Raw genomic sequence first — 24,941 nt, forward strand, 5'->3', positions numbered from 1 at the left:
ATTAAGCCAACCCTGGTTCATATTATTTTTTATTGTATTTTTATAACACAGTGTGTCATCAAAGGTACATTTATCCTCATTGGCCCACAAATTAGGGAAGTCAAAAAACTCTAAATAACAATGTCGGTTTATTTATTATGCTGCCATAAAATATTTGTGCAGATAATACAGCTGTTCATTTAAATACCGACACATAAGGGCAAGCTCGGTATTTGGCACTGGCGTATTTTGGAAAGCAGACCTTTGTTCCAGAAAAAAATATTTTGATTATTGGACAAACAATGGTGAAGTTTACGACAGATGGTAAGTGTTAATTATTTTACAAAAAAAACCATTGTGTTCTTATTTATTTAATACTTATTTAAACTTTTTTTTATATAAATTCCTTAGTAGGCTTAAAACTATTAATTAGTAGGTACATATAAAGAAAATGTAGGCTGTGCGTTAATCCATCACTTAGTCAGTATAAATATATTCAGGATATTGAAGAGTTGCTATTTTTTAGGCAAATACAGAATTGAATCTCTATCATCGGCAACTTTACCTGGCGCTTTAAAAGTAAGTTGATCGACTTTCCCCGTAAATAACTAATGCTTATAGAGCAGGTGCTTGTTGGAAAAAAATCGTGAGAAGGCGCGCTTTGAACGATTGGCAAAAATGCGTTAGAATAATTTTTACACAAGGCAGAGCAATTAAATAAACACATTGAATTACATGTTGCATATTAATGGCACTTCTGTCATAGGAAAATTAGACTAGGAACCTGAGTAAAACTATACACTATTTTGGGTATTTCAGATAATAAACGATCATTTCTTCCAAGATGAGTCCGTATGCATGGGTACAGAGGTGAACAAGAATCCTTTAGCAATGGAAGAGTTGTTAGAACTGTGCGCAGACGCAGCACTGGACGGAATGTCATTAGTTGCCGTTTCTAATGATAGCGATGAAGTGGTTTCGGCAATGTTCAATAAGTTGCAGGTAAGCTTTTATGATAGTAATTGAGATACTTGTACTATAAAGGAACTAATAAAGACATTAACTTTTTTGAGTTATAAAATGAAATAGCTACAATAACATTAATTTTGTAGATAAATATTTATAACGGAATATAATCAAAATGTAGCCAAAAACGTTTTAAATAGTACGTCAACTTACCTAGTCTCAATGTAACAGGGACCGAATGACCAATCTTTCACTAAGACAGTGGGCTTAAAATGAATAAAAATCCTCATTGAATGTTTTAGGAAGTGCCTATAGAAGGATCAGAGAAGACGTTTTTTGAAACATTTGCTGAAGAACGCTGTAAACAAGCATCGTCTCGGGCTCTGGTTGACCTTATGGTGGAATTTGATACCAGATGTAACTTTTATGAGAGGTAATTATAATTAAGTATTCCGAATGAAACAAAAAAATTGTAGGTAACATACGAATCGTTAATATATACAAACCTAGGTACTTATACGATAGGATTCAAAAAATACCTACTTAAAAAATAACTGTAATAAAAAAAATGCAATCTAGGCACCTATCCACCAAGGATGGTATTTAATATTTATGATAAAAAGTATTTGTATTTTTATAGGTACAACGTTGACTGTGGCTGCGAATTCATGTTTTTGGGAAGTCACCGCCATCATAGACAAAAACATCTCGGAGAATTACTATGCCGAACAGCTGTGGAGCAAGCAAGGAAAATAAAGAACGTTCCAGTAACTCCATTGACTATCCAAGATTTAGGACCAAAGTACTCATTCATGAAGCCAAGGAACCCAGTCACGAGAGTACCAAAGATATGTACTGCATTATGTTCAGCCATTGGTACCCAGAAAATTGTGAGATCATTAGGCTTTACCGTAGTCGCCACCTTTTCTTTGAAGGATTGTATCTTCAATGGGAAACCATTTTCAGAGAGAGGGGTCACAACCTTTTGTGAAGCGGTTACAAAAAGAATAGATTAAATTAAGGAAGAAAGAAAATTTTTGACACACATTGTTCTAATTTAAGCCTTCGAGACATTAAAAATTATAATTAGACTGACGTTCTTTTGTTTAAACGTCCTAAACATTGTCCCATGTAATATCACTTACGGCCAGTTTCTTCATCAAAAGTTAAAGTTAAAGTTATGGCTAAAGTAATGTCTAAAGTAAAAGTAACGGTTAAATTCAATTTTTCTATTAGTTTTGCTGTCACTTTAGCCTTGAAAAACGAATTTGACCGTTACTTTTACTTTAGACATTACTTTAACTTTAACTTTTGATGAAGAAACTGGCCGTTAGACTACATTGAGTAAACTGTAGACGGGTAACAAATGGAAATCATTACGGATAGCCCGTACGTCGTTAACATTGGACCAGTCTTAGCTCGGTCAGATAGCCCGACATCCCTAATTGCATCGTCCAACTTCGCCCAAATTGGTTCTAGTTAATTGATTTGGATTCGACATTGAATTTGTCGCTTTGTCGCTTCGTGTCGCGCAGAGCTTAGTCTATTAATGTGCTATTGTCAAGTCGCTGGTCATTTGCATATTGTAGTGTTTCTAATAGATGTTGAAGATAATGTTGCTGTCTATTGTTAATCTCGAAAGTCTGCAAAAGTTGGATTTCTCAACTAAAAGCTACTCGAGCGCCATATTTGTCCATAAAATCATACATAATTCAGATTTATTAAACGTGTTGATATAAAAATGTTATTTGTATGAATATATCTTAGGAAAGAAATATATTGTACTAAAATGAAGAAGAAAAATATAATAACAATTTAGGTCTAAGAAAACAACGGAAAATATTTGGACCTAAACAAATATGTGAGACAATAAGCAAGTACCTAACAGGGGAAGCATGTGTTACCAAAATTACGACAAACGTAACTTCTATCAAACGTAGAATAAAAGTAGTGAATGCTTTCTTTTTCTAATTTTCTGACTCGTTGACGTATGAAATAAGCTCTGTCCGTTTAAATATTAATAGTGTCTTCAACCGGCCATGGAGTTTGCTCTTGTTCGTGAATAAAATCAAACATTTGTTCAACGAGTACGAGATGGCTACTTTTTGCGATTGGCCAGGATTTGTGTGTATTGGTTTTGAGCTGAACTTTTTGCTCACCCGAAAATGTCTTACTCGACAAATAAGCTAAGCGTTGATTCCAACAACATTGGCAGTTATAAAAAAAATACGTACCTATACTTAGTGAAAACCGAATATTTCTAAACAACGAATTTAAAGCCTTGATAGGGTACCTAAGTAAGCTGGATAAAACTTCAGAATCACATTCTGTTATACAACGTGTAACAATACATTCTTATTACTAAGTTTTCATTTTCAATGACCCATCAATAAAAAAAAAATATATTATGCTGGAACAGAAACTTTTCTCGTATGTACGAGAATTTTAATGATAAAAAATAATTAACATCATAAAGCGTTGAGATACAATTCTGCTATCTATTTGTTTCCGTTGCGCCTGCAGTACTGAAATGACTGAAACGGATCCGCGTGCAATTGTTTGCGAAGCGTTCGCGACGTAATGATCAATTACAGCGGGAATTTGCATTGTGAAGGTAGTTTTACTTCACATTGTTTACACAGTAATTCTGATACTTGGGTATTAGATTCGTTGGTTTTTTTTTTAACAAACTGGTTTAATAAATAAAAAACTATACTATTGTTGCTTTTTCCTAAAGGTTGAATATAAATACCTCTACTTATTAAAAATATTCCCTATTTCGTCCGTATTAGCCCAATTTAAAATTAACGTTTTGCCGTGAAAGAGTTTCAATCATTCATGCACATATACTTACATACAGCCTTACAAACTTTCGGATTTATGACATTAGTTCGATAGTAGAATGTTCGGTTGTATGGTCTTTTTTTAACGACGTCAAAAATCATCAAATGACCCCTCCCGCTGTGGGTTAGCAGCGATGAAGGAGTGTCAGACTTTTACTGACTACCGTCGTGTTCCGTCGTAGGCATTTTATGTACCAGGGCGGCGGTAACTCTTTCGGATAATTCCGCAGCAGTTGTATAGCCTATGATAGAGATTGCTACTACCTTTACTTTCTATAAATTACGGTGGTAGCCTCAAAAACAATTGGTATTCGAGTGAGACAATAATATCCGTGTTTACTAAAGCACATTAAAGCGATCTCGACGGATCCTCAGATCGGATTCGCTTTGCATAGCACTTGAAATTCAAATGGTGCAGTTCATATTGAGCCTCCCCCTGTCTAAGTGCCTACTGTTGCCATGACAACCGTGCAATACGTCCCTTTATACGTACACGTCTACTGTAGGAATTTTAAGTGAAGTGTGAAGGATTGTATCTGTAGCTTGCGTGGATAGGAACGGAAGTTTGTGTGGAGTTTATAACAGGACTTTCACAGCGACTATTGAAAATTTGCAAGGCATAAACCTTCTATTACTAGTATGTTAGTGTCAGCATATCAAGGTATATTATTCTTACAGCTTGTATTTAAATTATATAATTTAACAAACAGTAGTCAGTTCCGTCCCTACCTAAATACTCGTAAATCGGGTGTGTCATACCTAATCACATTAAATCCTATCACATAAACTTTAAGGTATTCTTTAACGAACTCCAAAATTTTTAACCAAATATATTCAATGTTTAACAGCTAGTTTCTTCATCAAAAGTAAAAGCCAAAGTAAAAGTCAAAGTAATGTCTAAAGTAAAAGTAACCGTCAAATTCATTTTTTTTATTAGTTTTGCTGTCACTTTAGCCTTGAAAAAACGAATTTGACCGTTACTTTTACTTTAGACATTACTTTGACTTTTACTTTTGATGAAGAAATTGGCCGTTTGGCACAAGAATTATATTGAAACTAAAGAATATGTGAGATCTTTATGTTGAATTACCTCCTACTTTATAAGAGATTTTCACTCAAACAAGCAATAAAAATATTAATATAAGTCGTCTGTAACTTGTTGACAACGTTTGTAATAAAAAAATATTTTTATGAAGAAGCCTTTGCAACAAGAAACAAATATTATGATGCTACATTAAAATGGCGAATACATTAAAATGCTGCGCGTAAAACATTTCAGCAAAGTATATTATTTTAACCCATTTTCTGCTTCAAAAACCGTGGAAAAATCCAAACTGTTTTTATACCTTTAAAAGCCCCTAAAACTACTTCGCGGTGCTTGAAATTATTATCTCCATTTTCCCAAAAGGGACAGGTAACTTTAGGGCAAAAAAAATGTACGCAGATGTGGCGGGAAAAGTTTTCAAGTGTGCTTGGTTTAAGTTCATTTAGCTAAACTGTTTTAGTTTATTTAAGTTGAATTAACAGTTTATTTAATAATGTATAATGATATTTTTTTCGTATCTAGACAGAACGAGCATTATACATTTTGGAAAATAAATCTTAGTTTGAAAAAATATTGAAAATATTGTAGCCCATATGGTGTTTAAGTTTCAAGTAACATACTTTCTTGTTTGCAAGCAATTGTAACTTTGACAAAATATCGCATTCAAGTGCAGGTAAGCCTGTAAATTGTGGTTCGAATTGTTTCGCCCCCTCTTTGCACGGCATTTTTCAATACTGAACCCCTTCAATGTGTAGGGGTCTTGAATACCCCGTAATACGCACTTCAGGGTTGGATTAAGGCTGATACAATTTTAGGGGGAGCGTTATAGATAATACGTATTAAACGAGAAGAGGATATCATCTGTTGTATCTGCTAGTGAAAGATTGTGACAAAAGAGACGATTCAGGGATTTTTGTCACAAGCTAGAGCTGTTATGTAAAATGGATATGAATGGAAATGGGAAGGTATACGGAAATAAATGCCCAATTACAAAAACGTAGAACTAGGGATGTATGTAATTGTCAAGAGCTAATAGATGAATATAGATAAATTACAATTCAAACATAGGACGTCCTTGTTTACCAAACTTATTGCCATTTTAGAACTCAAAAAATACTCTTTATTATACAAAAAAGATACATATGTACATCTTCCCCGTCTTCTTCACCGATTCACGCACCGCAGTAGACACGAGAACATACCTCTTTGGCAATTCCAACGAATCGTCAAGACGGTTCCGTGCATTTGTTTCATGGCACGTGCCCCCACCATACGTCACCATAAAACTCGCTAAGGACAGATCCCGATGAAATTTGCCTTTTACGACCCACTCGTAAAGTAAATATCACTGATGTCGCCCGAAAAATATGTTCTCGACGTAAATGCGTGCTTATTAAACCACTTTATTGGCTTATTTAGGTTTTACTACGGAATTTATTTTGTGTACCTTTTTATTAGTTGGTCTGTACTTTTTTATGGGTGCTACATTGACATTATGGAATGATGGACTTGGGGTATAAAAAGTGAAGTCTTTATCAATTGGGGGAGTAAAAGGTGGATTTGCAGAAATAATTTGATGGTAAGATTTCATCCAGAAATATTTTTTATTATCATTTTCGTGTGGTATGAAAAAAAAATCATCTACTCTATAATGGATGTAATGGCCGAATATATAAACGTCACTGAATATTAAAATTCATTCTATTGCAGCGATTTCACACTTGCGGATTTTTCGCTCGGTTTATACAAGTGCCACTGCTCGGATCGTACAGATATAGCGCGTGCGAAGGAGTGAAAAATCCGCTAGTGTGAAAGCACTGTCACTGTCATACCAACGTAAATTTCTGCAGCTGAAAGACTCAAAGTAAGTAACGTAAAATTCATTCAATGAAAATCTTGGAAACAATATCCAACTAAAGAGCATAAACATACTTCACTCCAAAGTAAATAAAAAACACTTTCACAGCATCAACATTAAGCGGCAACCTCTTTCAATACCCACACACTATTTATTTCTCCTCATACAATACTAAAAGGTATCTCAGTAAACAATACTACGATTCCAAGAACCGCATAAATTTTCTTCCGTAGATAAACAAAAACTATTGTGAAAGAAATAAATAAACACAATTCTTTCACAGTCCCCGAGCTAGTTAAATAAAAAAACTAAAGTTTTTTGCCAATGGGATGTAAATAACCGTCCTATCTGACAACCTCAAGGGCTTGAAAGCAATCTAGGGGCCTACTATTTTTCTTTTGATGGCAACACAAAGCAATTGTTGGTCGGTATTGCCATCAGCGAAAAATAGGTGTAGCCATTCGCGGCCTGTACTGAATAGCTTTTTTCTATTCACAAAAAGATGATAGGGAAAAGTGTTGTGTATGAAGAATATGCTTTCTTCTTTTTCGATAGGATTACGGGGGATTTTGGAAGTGTTCTCAACGTATAAAATATCGTTTTCATCGTTACTTGGACACCGTGATAAGTGATAACTAATAGACTTAAGTTTATGTAGAAGCAGTTTTACTAATCACTAGCCCATCGTTTCATAAATCTATATTTTCTGAAATCATTTCATGTACTTACAATAAGTTAACTCGGATCTAAATAAAGCTAAAAACTTCAAACCCAACCCAATGGAGTTCTAAACAAAGAATAAAGAAGGAGTGCATTATTGTAGACCAACTCTTAAAAATACTACACCAGCAAATTTTCAATTTACCAAACCTGAATTGCTATACCAAACCTGAACTGGCACTACTTACCGATATACCGTCAAATAAAATCACCCTTACCCGACGATACGAGCAACTAAGCGTTTTAACCCTCCCCTGCTAATGCATGGCCGTCCATTTTTCTAGACAGCCGGTCGATGTGGCCCAAACATCAGTAAATCGCTATAAAGTACCCCGCGGGTAGTTTGGTGAATATAAAGTTGGCAATTCGGTGAAAACTGTTATTTATGTTTTAAGGGTTAGGTGTGGGATTAGGTTCGAGGTATAAAATAAAAATGTGTTTATGTGATTATAGATTTTATCGGAAGAGGGTTGAGCGATAAAATATTTAGTGATGTACTTACAAGCAGGTCAAATTGCTGTGAAACATAAAATTTTACTCGTATAATTCATAATAAAACGTAATAATTATTTTGATGCAATGGTGGGCACTTTTATAGCAGTAGCATATTAGGGTTGAGGATTGCTTGATAAAAACTTCAGTGCTCGTTAGGTACCACTCAACGAAAAGTACCACTTTATGAGACCCAATTATTTTATATCAATGAAACGTAAAAGGCTTTTCATGTTCGTGTTCATACTGATACTGAGATCTATTCTTCAAATAATGAAGTGAACTATATTTATTAATCAGAGCGGTTTGTTGTTGTTGGAAAGCTATATTATCTCTTTTCGTTTGTTTGTTTGTACCAAAATGCTGTGAAACGACAGAATCGATCTAAAAGGATTTCTATTTCGGGAAGCTACACTCTTCCCGAATAACAAAGGCTATAGGTATTTTGTCCAGGCACATCAAGATGTTCCCTCAAGAACGTGGATGTAACCTCTATCAAACAGCAAGTGGTAAATAAAAAATAATTAAGTATTTTTAATTTGTTGTCCATACATTCTTACATTTCAGACCAAAAACTCCGGGGAAATGATAGCAAAAAAAAACTGAAGAAAAGAAAACGGCTTCCACACACCGTCCATCTTATCCTGACGAGGGTAGCTTATTTATATGCAAAAGGAATATTCTCGATTTATGTAGGTCAAAACCTGAGAAATACATGAAACAATAAACATAATGATCATATTCCTTTCGACCTAGTAAATCTGAAGATCGGGCAAGGAATATTTATTCCGTTATGTTTTTGACCATACTTATCTATACCTAGGTACGTAGGTACATAATTTGTTGCCGGTCAATAGTAGGATGTCTGTATTAGGGTGCTTATATAAAGAAACAGGTTTCCGGTACAGACAAACCTGTACGGGTAGGTACCGATCAGTGCAGGTATAATATTTCAATACAATCCTATTCACTCACTTATAAAGAAACAAGTAAGTTGAAACAGGTAAACTACCTGTTTCTTTATATAAGTGAGTGAATAGGATTGTATTGAAATATTATACCTGCACTGATCGGTACCTACCCGTACAGGTTTGTCTGTACCGGAAACCTGTTTCTTTATGTAAGCACCCTAAGAGTTGATTAAAACTTAGGACAAAACGGTACCTAAACCCAAACGATCTGTTTTCTAACCAAAGATTTTTTTTTCCGAACCAACTCTTCCCTAGCCTTTTTCGTATATTAACGAAAGTAAAAAGAAACCAACTGCTAAAAAGTTGCCAAGAAAAATGTGTATCGTAAAATTATTTCTCACGTTTTTGCAAATTAAGTTACATAAACACCAAAACTAGGCTACGGACTCACAAACTTATTCACATAAATAAGGCTGTAAGGAAAATAAAAAGTTAACATAAGGCACATTACAGAAACTTCAGGCCACTTGTTTTCAAGCCGTCCTATAAATTGTGAGCCACTCCCCACCTGCGAAAGTGGAGACACTAATTATTTTTATTTTAACTTATAGTTCGGCCATTCAGAGAATGCGTTCCTGACACGTCGCGATTGAACTGACGACGTAACTTTGCAATGGCGTTGCAGTTACGATAAAAATATTTTTGCTGGTTGTTTACCGTTTTAACAATTGAGGAGCATTAAAACAACATTATTATATCAATAATCAATGAATGTTATTACGTCGTCAGTTCAATCGCGACGTGTCAGGAACGCATTCTCTGAATGGCCGAACTTTAATTGCATTGCTACATTGTTCTTAATTAGTGAAACAAGTCATCTTGCTTTAATATTCATTAAAAATATTGAGTTAGTTATGATTACCAGTATTGGTCTATTAAGATAAGGAACCAATAAAAATGAACAGCTTAGAATTCTTATTTTGAATTAGTTTCCATTTCAAGCAATGAACAATAACTTAAGATTCAGTATATTGTCTTCATGAACAATACACGTCAATTTAATTTAGAATCAAGAGATAATTACTGCATATGCCAAAACACCCCTTTTAAATGGCAAACCCCTAAATGGAAACTTCTACTAAACAATTTAACAGCAATCAAGGAAGTCCCCATCGCTCCCCATACATTCAAAGCTACCTTCACGTATTTATCACACACAAATCAGCCATAAATCCCTTGAAATGAACAATAGTTCCAATCAAGATACGACTGCAAGGCGACCAGTATAATCCTATTGCTTTGGGGGGCGCTACTTGTATAGGGAAACGCCAATAACATATCGGATTCAGTACATTTCAATTTAGTTCTGAATTCCTCTGCCTACCAAGTTAAACTGGCCACTTTGGAGGTATTCAGACTGGGGGATCAACGATCCAGCGATCATATCTCAGGTACCCTAATAACAGCAATTTTGCTGTTTCAATCAAATATCTACACTATCCCAGAATTTCTACTGCTATGAAGCAAAACGAGGTAACTTTAAATTATTCAGAAATAATTGATTATGTTGAAATAAATTAATTAAGAACGACGTAATTGAAAACCTGGGTTTCAAAAGATGTTTTAATGGCGACGGGAGATTTTCGGTTATTTCGTATTGAAAATTGTGATTCTGGGAACGGTTAACTCGCTATAGAAGTGAACGACTTTGATGAAACTTTCTCTTTACATTTTATAACTGATTTAAACGACATGAAGCTTTTTCAGTAAGTAATTAAATTAGGAGGAATTGATCCTACCAAATTAATTACTGAACTAGACACTGACATTAATTACTTTGATATAATTGAGAAAGTTATTAAAATTCAAAATGGCGTCCGAAATCATCCTTTACATTAGGATCCCATTGATTCTTCCAATCAATCCGACCACAAACACGTTATGAATAAATCTGGGACCAACTCGCATAATAATTTATGCGAAGTCACGCCACATGTCAGATACTAATTTTTTCCTTTGCACAGCCCTGAAGCTGGGTTTCCCTTCCTGATCCAGTGCGTGGGGGATAATCAACCCCTTCATCAGGGGTGTGCGACGTGAATAATTCAAAATGCTATTTTATATAGACAGTGTGTGTTTGCCCTTAGCTGCGACGGATTTTGGTGGAATGCTATATTTTATTTACGTGTTAATGTGTTGACTTGTTAATGTAGCGGGTGGTTGCGTAAGTGCATTGCTACGGGTGTCTAACTGATTTTATATATTGTGTAGACATATTTGACTGTTAAACTTGTACCTATTATAAATAAAAATAAGATAATGACATAAGCTCGAACGATAGAGTTTACGTTTTTATTTTAGTTTAATATGACCGGGACCACCTACGTAGGTTGACAGGTAAGTAACTATTTTTTTATTTTCTAGTTTTCAGTGCACATAAGATAAAACCGTTTAACTTAAAAGTTTTTTTACCGATTTTTTATTTTCTAGTTTTTAGTATTTAATGAAAATGCGTACCGAATATTCCTCATTCTATCTAATTCATTTAGTGTATCATTATTACACGGTCTCTTACCTGACAATTTATTACAATCTAATTCCTCAATACATAGCCCTTCCAGATACTTTTTTTTTAACAACCCCAAAAATCATCACATGACCTCTCCTGCTGTGGGTCAGCAGCGGTGAGGGAGTGTCAGACTCTTGACTAGAAACCGTTTTGTTCCGTCGTAGGCCTTTTATGTACCAGGGCCGCGGTAACTCTTTCGAACAATCTCGCAGCCCAGGCAGGCCTTGGCCCTGTTGGGCCCCGCTGGAGTTACTGACAGTTTTCTACTTGTGAAGCCCTTTCATTTGATACCCGTATTGGTGGGATTGATAAAAAATTGTTATCAGCCATTTGGTAGCGGCGGCCATCTTAGATTTCAATTTTGCATAGTAAATTGTATTCTACTAGTTGAGACCTTTCATTTGATACCCATGTTGATGAGATTGATAAAACCTACGTTATCCGCCATTTTATAGCGGCCGCCATCTTGGATTTAATTTTTTATAGTATATTGTATTCTGTTTGTTGAGCCCTTTCATTTGATACCCATATTGATGGGATTGATAAAACCTACGTTATCCGCCATCTTAGATTTCAATTTTGCATAGTAAATTGTATTCTACTTGTTGAGACCTTTCATTTGATACCCATGTTGATGGGATTTATAAAACTTAAGTTATCCGCCATTTTGTAGAGGCCGCCATCTTGGATTTTAATTTTATATAGTACATTGTATTCTACTGGTTGAGAACTTTCATTTGATACCCATATTGATGGGATTGATAAAACCTACGTTATCCGCCATTTTGTAGCGGCCGCCATCTTGGATTTCATTTTTTATAGTAAATTGTATTCTACTTGTTGAGTCCTTTCATTTGATACCCATGTTGATGGGATTTATAAAACCTAAGTTATCCGCCATTTTGTAGAGGCCGCCATCTTGGATTTTAATTTTATATAGTACATTGTATTCTACTGGTTGAGAACTTTCATTTGATACCATATTGATGGGATTGATAAAACCTACGTTATCCGCCATTTTGTAGCGGCCGCCATCTTGGATTTCAATTTTTTATAGTATATTGTATTCTGCTTGTTGAGCCCTTTCATTTGATACCCATATTGATGGGATTGATAAAATCTACGTTATCCGCCATTTTGTGCCGGCGGCCATATTGGATTTACAATGTTATTGATATTACTATATTGTATTGTCATCGGAATTAAAGGTGTATACAAAATTTCAGATTAATCGGTTGACAGGAAGAGGGTGAAATTTGAATTACTAAATTTGACCCAAGAATGAATAAATAAAACAAACGGGGTAAGCTAAATAAAACCGTTTAAAAACGTAACATCTGCTCGTAACGTCCACTTAGATTCCTTTGCCTTTACGTTACATGAGAAAAAAAGTTATCTTTTAATGGCAACTCAGTGTGTATGTATAGTATAGCATTTTTTTTTCAAACCTATCTACTGATATTACTAATACTGTAACCTGAACAATTTCTTTTATTTTTGAATTGTATGATCCTGATTGTATGAATTGATGTGTTCAGGACAAAATGTTGAAGTTATGATATACTTCATATTTAGGTAAATCTCTCACCTACTGACCTGTTGGCCACTTCTCTTTCCTAAAATATATACAGCACTATGATTATGGCCAAAACTAATTTTAAATACGAACTGTCTTCCAATTTGCATTGGGCCAACTTTAAGAAACCGCATACATGGCATATCATGGGGTCTAGTCGTCGTAACGTTGTACCATCTGACTGTTTTGCGTCAATTCCAGAAACAGCACCCTTGAGGCCATCTAAAGGTGCCTTAGAGAATTCAACCAACTGGAAACGCCAGTGCCATTCCTTCGCGTCTGTTACCTAAAGGTATGCGGTATCTTTATTTATGCTTGTGTTTGTCTATTTTTTCGTGTAAGTGCGTAATGGTGTGATTGAAAATTGGACATCACTGGAGTGGTCTTTCATTTTTTATTGCCTAACTTCGCGGGAGATTTGTGCTGTTGGCATCTTCAGTTGGTTAACACTCTAAGCTCGGTGCCCTTTGTGGCAATAAGTATGATTAATCAAGGAAGTTGTATACATTCGAGTTTTCCGCGGAATTTGGGGTGAAACGGGCAAATTTTCTTAATTACCCTTGTGTTGCTGGCGGGGTGTTAAAATAATAAAGGGATCAAATAATGTTGCGATTGCATTAATATGTTTCTGTGTCAACTGAATAATTAGGTTTTGAATATTTTAACCTTGTCATGGTAAACATGTCAATTTTTATGAGATTATGGACATGTGGACCATAATTATTATATTGTGCCGTGTTGTTATAGTAAGTACCTATTGATTAACATTCAATAAAACATCTTCAATGATGCTCAAGTTAATATTGAGCTATTAATTTTGTTTTCTTTGTCTCACATAGATTTCACCTTCAAAGCTGATTGCAATAATATTCATATCTTTAATCCTCCTTAAGTATCTCATGCGCACCCAATGCACCCTATTTCAAATAAATATAAAATTAATGCAAATTCAAAACAAGGCTCCTTCATTAAACATTACGTTCCACCAAAGGTTGCGGAACTATTTGCTTTGTTGGATAACCATAAAGGACCGACAATGTTGGTTCACGCACCGTTACCTACCCCATACGTTATGGTAACAACTCCCTGTAAACAGGTTTATGACCCAACAATGAATGCTGTAACTGCTGAAACTGTTCAGTTTTAGCTAAATATTATGAGCACCACACACTGAAAACTTTTAGAAAGACAGACAAATGATTTTATTGGCATAAAAAAAGTAAAGGAAGAAAGGTCATGAAATAGCTACTAAATAATTAAAAATATAAAAAAACCGGCCAAGTGCGAGTCGGACTCGCGCACGAAGGGTTTCGTACCAGAGTAAAAATGAGCAAAAAAATGATGAAAAAATCATGTTTGTTGTATGGGAGATTGACTTGATATTCATTTTATTCTAGGTTTCAGTATTTTTTGTAACAGCGGTAACAGAAATACATCGTCTGTGAAAATTTTAACTCTCTAACTATCACGGTTCATGAGATACTGCCTGATGACAGATGGACGGACGGACGGACGGACAGAGGAGCGAAAACAATAGGGTCCCGTTTTACCCTTTGGGTTCGAAACCGTAAAAAGTGTTGCTAAGAAGTTCACAACAAATCATATATTTTGGTTGGCTGATAGTTTGTTTGAGCTCATAAAGCAGTGTAAATATAAATGGTATTACGCACAATACAAAGATCAGGTATGTAGCCGGTATCATCATCATCATCATCATCATCAGCCTATCGCAGTCCACTGCTGGACATAGGCCTCTCCAAGTGCACGCCACTGAGATCTATTTTCGGCTTCTCGCATCCAGCTCCTGCCAGCCGTCTTGCGCAAGTCATCACTCCACCGTGCCTGAGGACGTCCTACACTACGTTTGCCGAGGCGTGGTCTCCACTCTAGAACTCGTTTACCCCAACGGTTATCGGTTCTTCGGCTAATATGGCCAGCCCACTGCCACTTCAGCTTGCTGATTCGGTAGGCTATGTCGATGACCTTGGTTCTCTGACGGATTACCTCATTTCTGATGCGATCCCTCAGAGAAACGCCGAGCATAGCTCTTTCCATAGCCCGCTGAGCGACTTTGAACTTGTGGACCAGCCGTACCGTCAGTGTCCACGTTTCGGCTCCGTAAGTTATGACAGGTAGGACGCACTGATTGAAGACTTTTGTCTTTAGGCACTGTGGGATCGACGATGTTAGGACTCGACGTAGCTTCCCAAATGCAGCCCAACCCAACTGAATTCTCCTATTCACCTCGTCCTCAAAGTTGTTTCTACCTAACTGCAATGTCTGCCCGAGGTATACATATTTCCGAACAACTTCGAGAACGGCGCCGTGTATCGCAATCGGTTCCGGTAGAACATGTTCATTGAACATGACCTTGGTTTTGTCCAAGTTCATCCGTAGGCCGATGCGTAGAGAAGATTCAGCCAGGTCGTTCAGCATCTGTTGTAGGTCCTGCAGCGTTTCCGCCATGATGACGATATCGTCAGCAAATCTCAAGTGAGAGATGTGTTCGCCATTGATGTTGATGCCGCGTCCTTTCCAGTTCAGCGTCTTGAACATATCCTCCATTGCATTAGTGAACAGTTTCGGGGAAATAACATCCCCTTGTCTCACTCCTCGATGCAACGGTATGGGCCTTGTTTGCTGATTCTGTACTTGGACGGACATTGTAGCGGCTTCGTAAAGACATCTCATCACTTGGATGTATCGCCAATCTACTTGACAACGCTGCAGGGACTCCAGAACAGACCAGATTTCAACCGAGTCAAAGGCCTTCTCATAGTCCACAAATGCTAGACACAGGGGCTGATTATACTCTTCGGTCTTCTGTATAATCTGCCGCACTGTGTGGATGTGGTCTATGGTGCCGTATCCGCTCCGAAACCCAGCCTGCTCCGGTGGTTGGAATTCGTCGAGTCTTCGCGCAAGTCGGTTCGTGATCACTCTTGAGAACAGCTTATATACGTGGCTTAGGAGGGAAATGGGTCGATAGTTCTTCAGCTGGGTTTTGTCTCCCTTTTTGAAGAACAGGACGACAACACTCCTACTCCACGCCTCTGGAGTTCTCCCTTCAAACAGGACGGCATTAAAAAGCTTCTGGAGCTCCCCCAGTACGGGCTTACCTCCTGCTTTTAAAAGCTCTGTTGTAATGCCATCCTCGCCAGGGGCTTTTCCATTTTTGAGCTGTCTCAGAGCGATCTCGATTTCGCCACTGCTGACTTCTGGTATCAGAACGACTGAAAACTTTCATTGGAACCATGATATTCTTTAAAAACAATTGCCAAATCAAGATCCTCTTAAAAAAAATTGCCAACCAACGGCCAACTATTTAGTCTCTAATGTGCGAATACTCTTACCAGTACAAATATGCTTGTTAAAGCCAACGTTAGTAAGTAGGTGAATCCAAAATTATAAGGCTTGTTAAATTGGATTACTTCTTCAAATGCAGGAGAACTGACGGTGGTAATCCTTGGTCAAAGCAAACAGGCTGATTTAATATTCATAACTTAGCTAAGTTAATTAATGAAAATTGTTTATTCTCTTAAGTAGCAGTTTCGCTGCACCGATTTGGCTAGAATCTAAACTATTATGAAATATAATATTATCATAACGAGGTTTTGTTTGTCACTTACTTTATTTGAGTTCTAAACTGCTAGATATAATCTATATTATACCAGGATGCGAATATAAAGTAATTTATTTTTGACCAGTTTATTTGATACAATCATGTATTGTATCAAATGTTGTTTAGGTAGGTATTAATTCCTAACTTCCCCTAACTCTATATCTAGCTTTCAGTAAAGATAAGGCTTTCAGTCTTGGAGTAAACTGCCTAAACGATACCTTCAGCCACAATTTATTGCTTAATTGTCTGCGAGAAGGGATACCAGTATAAATAAAGAAGACATTTATTATTAGTAAACTTGAGAGCCCTTGTTTTATGTAAGATACACAACGCAAATATAAGATACACAACATGTATCTTACCTTTGACTAGACATTAAATTAAATAGCTTGCTAAAAACACATCAAAACAAACTAAAAAATATACCTATTAGCAGGAAAGTTATAAAAAACATGTAGCTTGAAATTCACGGTGATATATTTTTGTATAATGTCACTCTCATTACATTACGTTCTCTTCTGGTAACTACGTCAGTGAAAAAACACATGCTATCTACTAGAAAGTTACACGTCTTTTAAACAAACTTTTCCTTTAAACTAAGCGCCCCTTCTAAAGCACACCTATCGGTGCCGATTCTACAAACAACACGAGACTCTTGGAATCCGAATGAAGTCATTTCCGTTCCACTATTTCCCTTCCATTTGCAAGTCGCTCCCTAACTTCCTGTCTCAACGTACTTTTGTTCTCGTCAAAAAATTGTTAATCTTGATAAAAATCTCTTTGAAATCAGACCTCTTTACTTTAACACTCTGAATAATTAACGGAACAATTTAAATAACCCTTCCTTACCCTATATTACTAGCTACGTTAGATTTAAGATCGAGATAGAGGTCATAAAATCGCTTAACCCTTTCTATTATACATCACATAACCAGTTAATACTTAATAGATACGTAATTGCGTTTCTCCAGGGTTTTGCAAAAAGGTTTCCATCAGCTTTCATCTGAAGATTAAAAGGGGACACTTAATCCTGGCTATAAACCCATCTAATTAAGATGAACGTAACACTATAATTCTAGGGGGAGGGATGCTGTGATCTCGGCTAATACAGGTGCATTAAGAGCAAAGAGAATTCTTGAAGAGTAGTCTACATTTACATTAGGTGCAATTTTTCGTTTCCCCCGGTTCGTTTGCGGCATAATATCGTGAAATTACGTCTCGACGAGTTTTCGAATTGCTACGTTCGATTCGAGTTTGATCGAAATGGGTATTTAAGTTTCCAGATCTCGTGCGAAGTGCGATCTCGTGTTGACAGATATGTTTTCGAGAGATGTGGTAGCATATAGAGCCTTTGAAGTTTGTAGGATTGTGTTGAAGACTTGGTAGTTTGAAACCTACTTTATGCATGCTTAAAGATTGCGAGAGTAAGAGGTGTAGGGCCTGAAGTTGTTTGGTGTTTTTGTTGTATATGAAACATTTTTGCGTTTTGTTTCATCGATAGTGGACACATCAGCATACTGAATAGTATCCATATTCATTTTAAACAAAATAGAACAAAGGTTCGTAAAAATTAAGCACCCTCACAAAATAGAATATCGATGGCCAGATATCGGTTTTAAACTTTTTGAAATACGTGCAGTATCGGAACGGCAGGCCACAACATCTGCTCGCACGAAACAAAACTAAACGAAATCATTCCGCGCTTTTCCTACCAGTTATTTTGAAATCGTCGCCGTTTTTACGCCTCTAGGATTTTTAATTAAAGTTGTCGGCGCGATACGGGCCCCGGGACCGTTTTAAAAATTCATTAAAATCCTTTAGCGGAAAAATTTTGTACACAACTAATTTATTTTACGCTTTACAGCGGAAAGTGAAGCGATTTAAGCTTTAGCGCGATGCGTCGTGATGGGGAAGTTACACGGTTAAATTGTGCAGTGCACGGCAGGTGCAGTTGCATTTGATGTATTGTGTTTAATTACTTTTAAAGTAAATGTACGCGATTTCTGCCTTTACTGCTGAGCATCAGGTTCTTAATTGGATACCTGTATGTTCTGTGTTTAACGTTGGCCTGAAATGTATTTTCTGATAATTTTTTATTGACATCAAAGTGCAAAAGTCTAAATGTTGCTCTGGAATCCAAATTATACAATTGTTGGTAAAGAATGTTCCTATACAGAAAAGCAATCTATACAACTAACCCATCAGAAGCACTAAAGTATCCCTAACAAGATAAACTAATTACCCGATACGACACAGCCACCTAAATCCCCATAACGCCTTAGATACACAGTTTTCCACCATCTTCCCACTTTACCTGACTACAGTCTCCTTTAATTTACTCGACATCCATAAATCGATCGTCTCGTAAACGTCTCGTGGACGACTAAACGCGTTTTCAATAGCTAGTCGGTGGATTACGGGAGTTACTATCGTATAAACTGAATCTCCATTTAGCTAAAACTGGGTAACTCATTACCATTTACACTCGGAATGGGCCGAATATTAAACAGGCGTAGGATTATGTGAAAGTGGCGAGGTGCGAATTGAATTAAATGTAGGTTTGTTGTTATTGTTTGTGCTGTTGTGTTGTGTACTGTTTTCGTTAGTGAAGGGTCTTGTTAGATATATTTGGAGGTGGGACAGGAATAACTTAAGTTAAAGCTACGGCTCTACGTTCAAATAGATGTGGTATATATTAGTATTTTCATAGAAGGCAAAATTGTTCTGATTTCTATAGCTTGAAAAATTATTGATGAAGTTTAATGAGATGTCAGAACTGCGGCTAAGTAATACATTATTTTTATTGGTCAAACGAGCTAAAAAAAATTTTTATCTAGTTTATTTTTTCCGATTCACATTTAGTGAAGCAATGAAGAAGAATTTCCCTATGTCTATCACACATCCGTTCTATTTTTAAGCAAGCCTAAATCAAAGTTTACATACCCTGCAGTACTTGAGAATCGGGAACGTTGTTTGAGAAGTAAACTGCGTCTGCCGACAGTATTAAGGAGCAGCATGAGTGCTAAACGCTGTTCAGTCGTTGTTTCAAGTAAATGCTTGAAGAAACACTTCTTGAATAACATGTTCTCCATTCATGAATCTGGTATTGCTCAATAAGAATTTGACACTGTATAAAAGATTTCTTGGGGATGTATCATGATGTAGGTACCTAATCATAGTTTAAAAAGTCTATCTCTTATACCAAAAGCTGGCGATCCATTAATACTCGAATGCAAGACAACAGGATTTTGTTTTGCAATTTTTCTACCAAAACATATTCTTGCAAAATCAAAAAAAATAGTGAGACATCCATCCATACTACATAACTGATGTACTCAATATACAATGTACCTACTTACACAAATCGGTATCGCCATAACATATCGATTGGTTCAAGCAGTTATCGTAACTATAATGCTCGTAACACAATCCCGATCACAATGACACCCCATTAGTACAAATCGCTTCAGTCGTTTAGACGATGCGGATAAAATACATACGCAATTGCTTGCGTGTGTGAGTGTATTGTGATACAATGAGTTTTACGCATGGTACCCTTTTGTTTGTGTGCGTATCAATATCCTGATTTGATATTGCAAAGGATGTACGGATACGGTCCGGAGAAAAAAATGGTGCTTTATTAAAATTGGATGTAATTTTAATTTCATGATATTCAGATATTATTCAGCTTCATGATATTAAATAATCATAAGTTTAAGCAACACTTGGCGTGGTTGGTCTATGGATGGGTGAGCGTTTTGTCATGAAGAATTCTTCCGTGTTTCGGAAGGCAAAGCGAGAAGTTGTTTGGGTGAACCTGTCATTTGAATATCTTTGGCAATCGTTATGGGTGGTTAGAAGCCAGAAAGTCTGACAACTGGTCTGACCAAGGTGTTTCGGGTTGCCCAGATAACTGGGTTGAGGATGACAGATAGGAAGTCACTCTGTATAAAACACTGGTATTCAGCTGCAAGGGGTTAGACTGGAAATCGACCCCAACATATTTGGTAACAGGCTAGGCAGATGAAGATTGTAATATAACCGATAATAAAAGTTAATTACATACGTGATTCATTTCAGACTGTACACGAGTGAGGATGACAGATAGGAAGTCTAGGTAGACGAAGCCTAAAGTACAGCTAGTAACACATGTCTTTGTTTAATTTAAAACAAAGTTACTCGGCGTGAACAAGGAACTAAACAAGCCCTAATTTTTGCCTGTGAACGAAACATGCGTAGATTTTAAACCACCCTTAAATTCGTTTAAAACAGACTGGTTAGTAGTTTATTATGTAAAATCAACACGGTCACTCTTCACATAATAGAAACCCTTGGTTAGGTAGTTTTACTTTAATTTGCTTAAATGTTAATTGTTGATTTAATTTAAGGGGCTGTGTAGTTGGTAAAATAAGCTGAGTCTTCTCGTGGGTTATTAAAATACCGAATTACGCCAACTTCAGCCAACTAATGTTAGAGGCGCTAAGAAAAGAATATTAAGAAACAAAACTAGACCGATAAAACCTTTGTTAGTAAAGGCTCGATAAACAGAAACCATATAGTTACACATTTGTATACACAATAAAACGGAAGATACACGAAAGGCGTAGCGTGGGCAGGCCACCCACTAGATGGACGGACGATCTAGCTAAGATGCGGGTTACTGAAGATTGAGCAAATTGGCGAACCTTGGGGTGAGGCCTTTGTCCAACAGTGGACGTATTTCAGCAACGATAAAAACATAGAAAAAGATATATAAAAGCGGTTTTTAAAAGTTTAATAAGGATGGATGTTAAATGTCTTGAAACATTATTATTTCCCAAATGTTGATACCATTTATTTTCGTTTAGATCCTTTTGTTGCCGACTGTCCCTACCTACGCAAGTTAGCACATAATTGTTTAAGTTTTAATTTTAGAGAAATGAAAATTATTATGGTTGAATAAATCCGAGAAATTGAAATATTGTTTCAGATGGCGTTGTTATATTCTGAATAACAATTAATAATAGCACAACTTGAAAAGTTGGTGTTGGCAGTCTTCCTCGATATTGGTTTTCGATATTTCCAAACAAACTGCCTACCTTTATTACTTAATATATACTCTAGCTAGCTAATTAGTTGCTATCGTTTGGTGTAAAATATTGTGTACATTTAGGATTAATATGTACCAATATTTGTTTATCAAGTACCACAATAGATTCAAGATAATTGCGCTCTATAAATACTGCTTTACTTTCATATATCAAATACCAGGATTCTGTCCCCAGAACACCTTTATTCGAATCCCCAACAAACGTTTCACACTACATCAAAAACAAGATACGCAAAATCAATTTGTGTTTCTATTTCACAAAATCACCCTAGAGTATACAAACTCGATCACACCCTTTGAACGACTGCAGCCTTATAATACAACAGCTTTTCAGCCACTTTCTTGCAACTTGTGTCACCTATACAAAATGTGACATTCAATACACGCCTCTCCTATTGTTAAACGTACCCCCTTTGATACCTCCTTTAGTTTAAAAAACCTTATCTTGCTCCACCGACACTCAAAACCCAACCTTATGACTACAGGATCAAAGTTCAATTTTGATTGCAAACGAAAATGTTTTTGTAAGACTGGAGAAAACGTTTAACAGTATCACTGAAAAAAAACACGCCACGTGTGGAAATGCAAACAGTGTATTGATGATGATTTTTGACGTCGTTAAAAAAAAAAGGCCCAAGCTGCTTCAGAAATATCTTTATAAGTACTGTATCGATATGCAACCTCATTTATTAAGACTGGAAGCCGACCTCGCCCTACTTCGGAAAACGCTATGCATGTATCACAATATATGAGTATGTGTTTCTTTTTATTGGTACTTACATGGGTATTATCATCTTACAAAGTAATTTTATATACGACCGCATTGTCGACATGTGTATGAAACATTCCAAGTTTTCATTATTACAAGGTACTTCGTCAGTACTTAAGCACACACAAAAGGAAAATTAATTAATGTTTGAAGATCATCGTCTGTAAGCATATAATGTGGAATCATAATTAAGAGTCTGTTTTACCTTCAAGGATTCTCCTCATTAAATCAAGACAGATTGTTCTAATATTGTGAAATAATTTCCTTTTCTGTGATAAGCTATGCTTGTTATTTACTCTTCAATTCATCGACATTTCTCAAGGAAATAAGTCTATAAAATCATAATATAGGTAATCTATAAAATATTATATTTCTGTTTCATACATTACAAATAAATCTGTGTTTTATCTAAGTAAGCAATTGTTTTCCAACATAACCTATTCTATGTAAAAGATAAAAAATAAATAGCCTTCATCGGAAAACTGTTTACAAGCAATTTCAACATAATTTATTTTTCCATAGGATATTGGAAGTGTGGGCAGCAGAGAACCAAGACCATGATATTATATACTTAATATACGTAGAAGTGCACATACTTTAGATAGAAGTGAGACAATAATTTTGACTGAAAAATACACACATGACTACGCGACAACGATTTTAACATTCACACTTTTATATGCCTGAATCATTGAAGAAAAAATCGTTGGAGTCTCTAAGTAATACCTACTTGTTCTTTATTATTCAAAGTTCTACTTCATTAAGCCGAAAACTGAATTAAAACCTCAAGCAAACCGTTCTCATTACACTCGACACACAATGCTAAAATGTTATGAGCGCTCAACTTAATTGAAAATTTAATCTTAAACAATGCGGCGCGGAATAAATCAGCCAGTAGTTGCAAAATGTGCTTCAACAGGTAGGCAGGCTTAATATAGCTACGTGATTATTGAGGAGAAACGGTGACAATGATACAAATGTGTTTAGACCTCCCCTCATCCAACACCATTTATCTTCTGTAGCGAATTTTCTGTGTTAATATTTCAGCAGAATCAAATTACGAAACTCGTAACATTACGGGAACATATTGTGAGACGGATGGGGTCCTGCTATGTGAAATACGCAAGGAAACGTCTTATGGACGACATGGGACGTTTTCCAAGACTTATTCGCTTCCTTATGTCCGAAATCCTAGACGTTGTCGCTGTAATTTGAGGCAGTTTAAAGGGTGGCGATTTTATGTTTTCTAAATGTTGGATGCACCCTTTTTTTGCAGTTGGTCCTTTTTTATAGTCAGTTGTAAAATTGCTCACAAGAAACTGTCCACGAATGTTGCTTTTGTCGTTGAATTATTTGCATTGAAAAAACAAATTAGTTTCTATCTTGTTTTTTTATTGCATCATGCACACATCTTTACTTTTAGCTGTTGTTTTATAACTCAAATGAACCAGAATGAAAACGTCTTACTTTTTAAAGCTCAATCTTATTTTTCTCAACACAAATAATAGCACATAATCTGTTATTGCAGATAAGCAAAATAAAGAACACTTTTCCTCTGTCCATAATTTATTTTACAGCTATCTCAAGGCTTAAAGATATTTCAGGGCCATTAAATCTAAATCAGTTATTCAGAATAAGGAACATAAAGGATTAAGCCTGGATTTAGGTCAGTTTTTATAACTAGGTATAGAAGAGAAGTACCATAAGGCGTCATAATAAATCTTTGTGCCGTTTTATAACTCAATTTCTTTAGTTTCAGGATAACACAATAAAACGAATTTACAGACGGACTTATTTGAGTTTCGCTGTAAACTTGCACCGTGCTGCAGAGTTCCGTATTTTATTTATTTTAGTAAATTTTGATTTCATCTCTGCAGGCTAGCAATCTCGTTTACGTGTTGAGATTGCACCTAAATACTTTAGTGTACAATAGATGTTTTAAGATTGCCTATCCGATTTTGTATGTAGGTAGGTACCTACGTTTACAATGACTAAAGTGCAGTTATTTAAATACAAAGATGTCTCTTAAATGGTAAATGGACTACTTTTTGTTAATCCTAACTAATATTATAAATGCCATTGTGATTCCGTCTATTTGTCTGTCGGGCTAAACCGATTTGAATGACACACACACACACACAGTCTACAACCTAAACTACTTTTTCCCAGTTGCGGGAAGCGATTTTCTAATTGTTTACTCTGTTAAAACCACAACCACCTTTTGTTTAATATCTTAAACCCACAAGCACTCTCTAGGTTGCACTCTCATTATCTAGACAGCATCTCCACAACACTTCTAATCAGTGGCTTCAAGATTTTTTCCCCCAGCCTCGGAAGCTCAATGCTCCTAAAATTTTAGATCCCATTAAAGACCAGCCGCTTCATTGATCTGGTAATAGTTACCCGGCTTCGCTTCGGTACAGCTGAGGTTAAATCTTTAGGTCAGACTCCAAGTAATTGGGTTTCCGTGTTGGAAAATGACCCAGTTATAGTTAGAATCAG

The 24,941-nt window shown here is 36.1% G+C and overlaps 1 protein-coding gene across 1 annotated transcript; it reads left to right on the top strand.

Moving 5' to 3' along the window:
• Positions 1-161: 161 nt before the first annotated feature.
• On the top strand, positions 162-2,021 carry LOC124635089. The gene is made up of 5 exons (XM_047170875.1): positions 162-303; positions 506-558; positions 799-981; positions 1,248-1,378; positions 1,586-2,021. Exons 1-5 carry the CDS (start codon positions 282-284, stop codon positions 1,959-1,961), a joined length of 765 nt encoding a protein of 254 aa, XP_047026831.1. The 5' UTR covers positions 162-281; the 3' UTR covers positions 1,962-2,021.
• Positions 2,022-24,941: the final 22,920 nt, after the last annotated feature.

The sequence above is a fragment of the Helicoverpa zea genome, chromosome 12 (assembly GCF_022581195.2).
Source record: "Helicoverpa zea isolate HzStark_Cry1AcR chromosome 12, ilHelZeax1.1, whole genome shotgun sequence".
In the NCBI taxonomy this organism is placed as follows: Eukaryota; Metazoa; Arthropoda; class Insecta; order Lepidoptera; family Noctuidae; genus Helicoverpa; species Helicoverpa zea.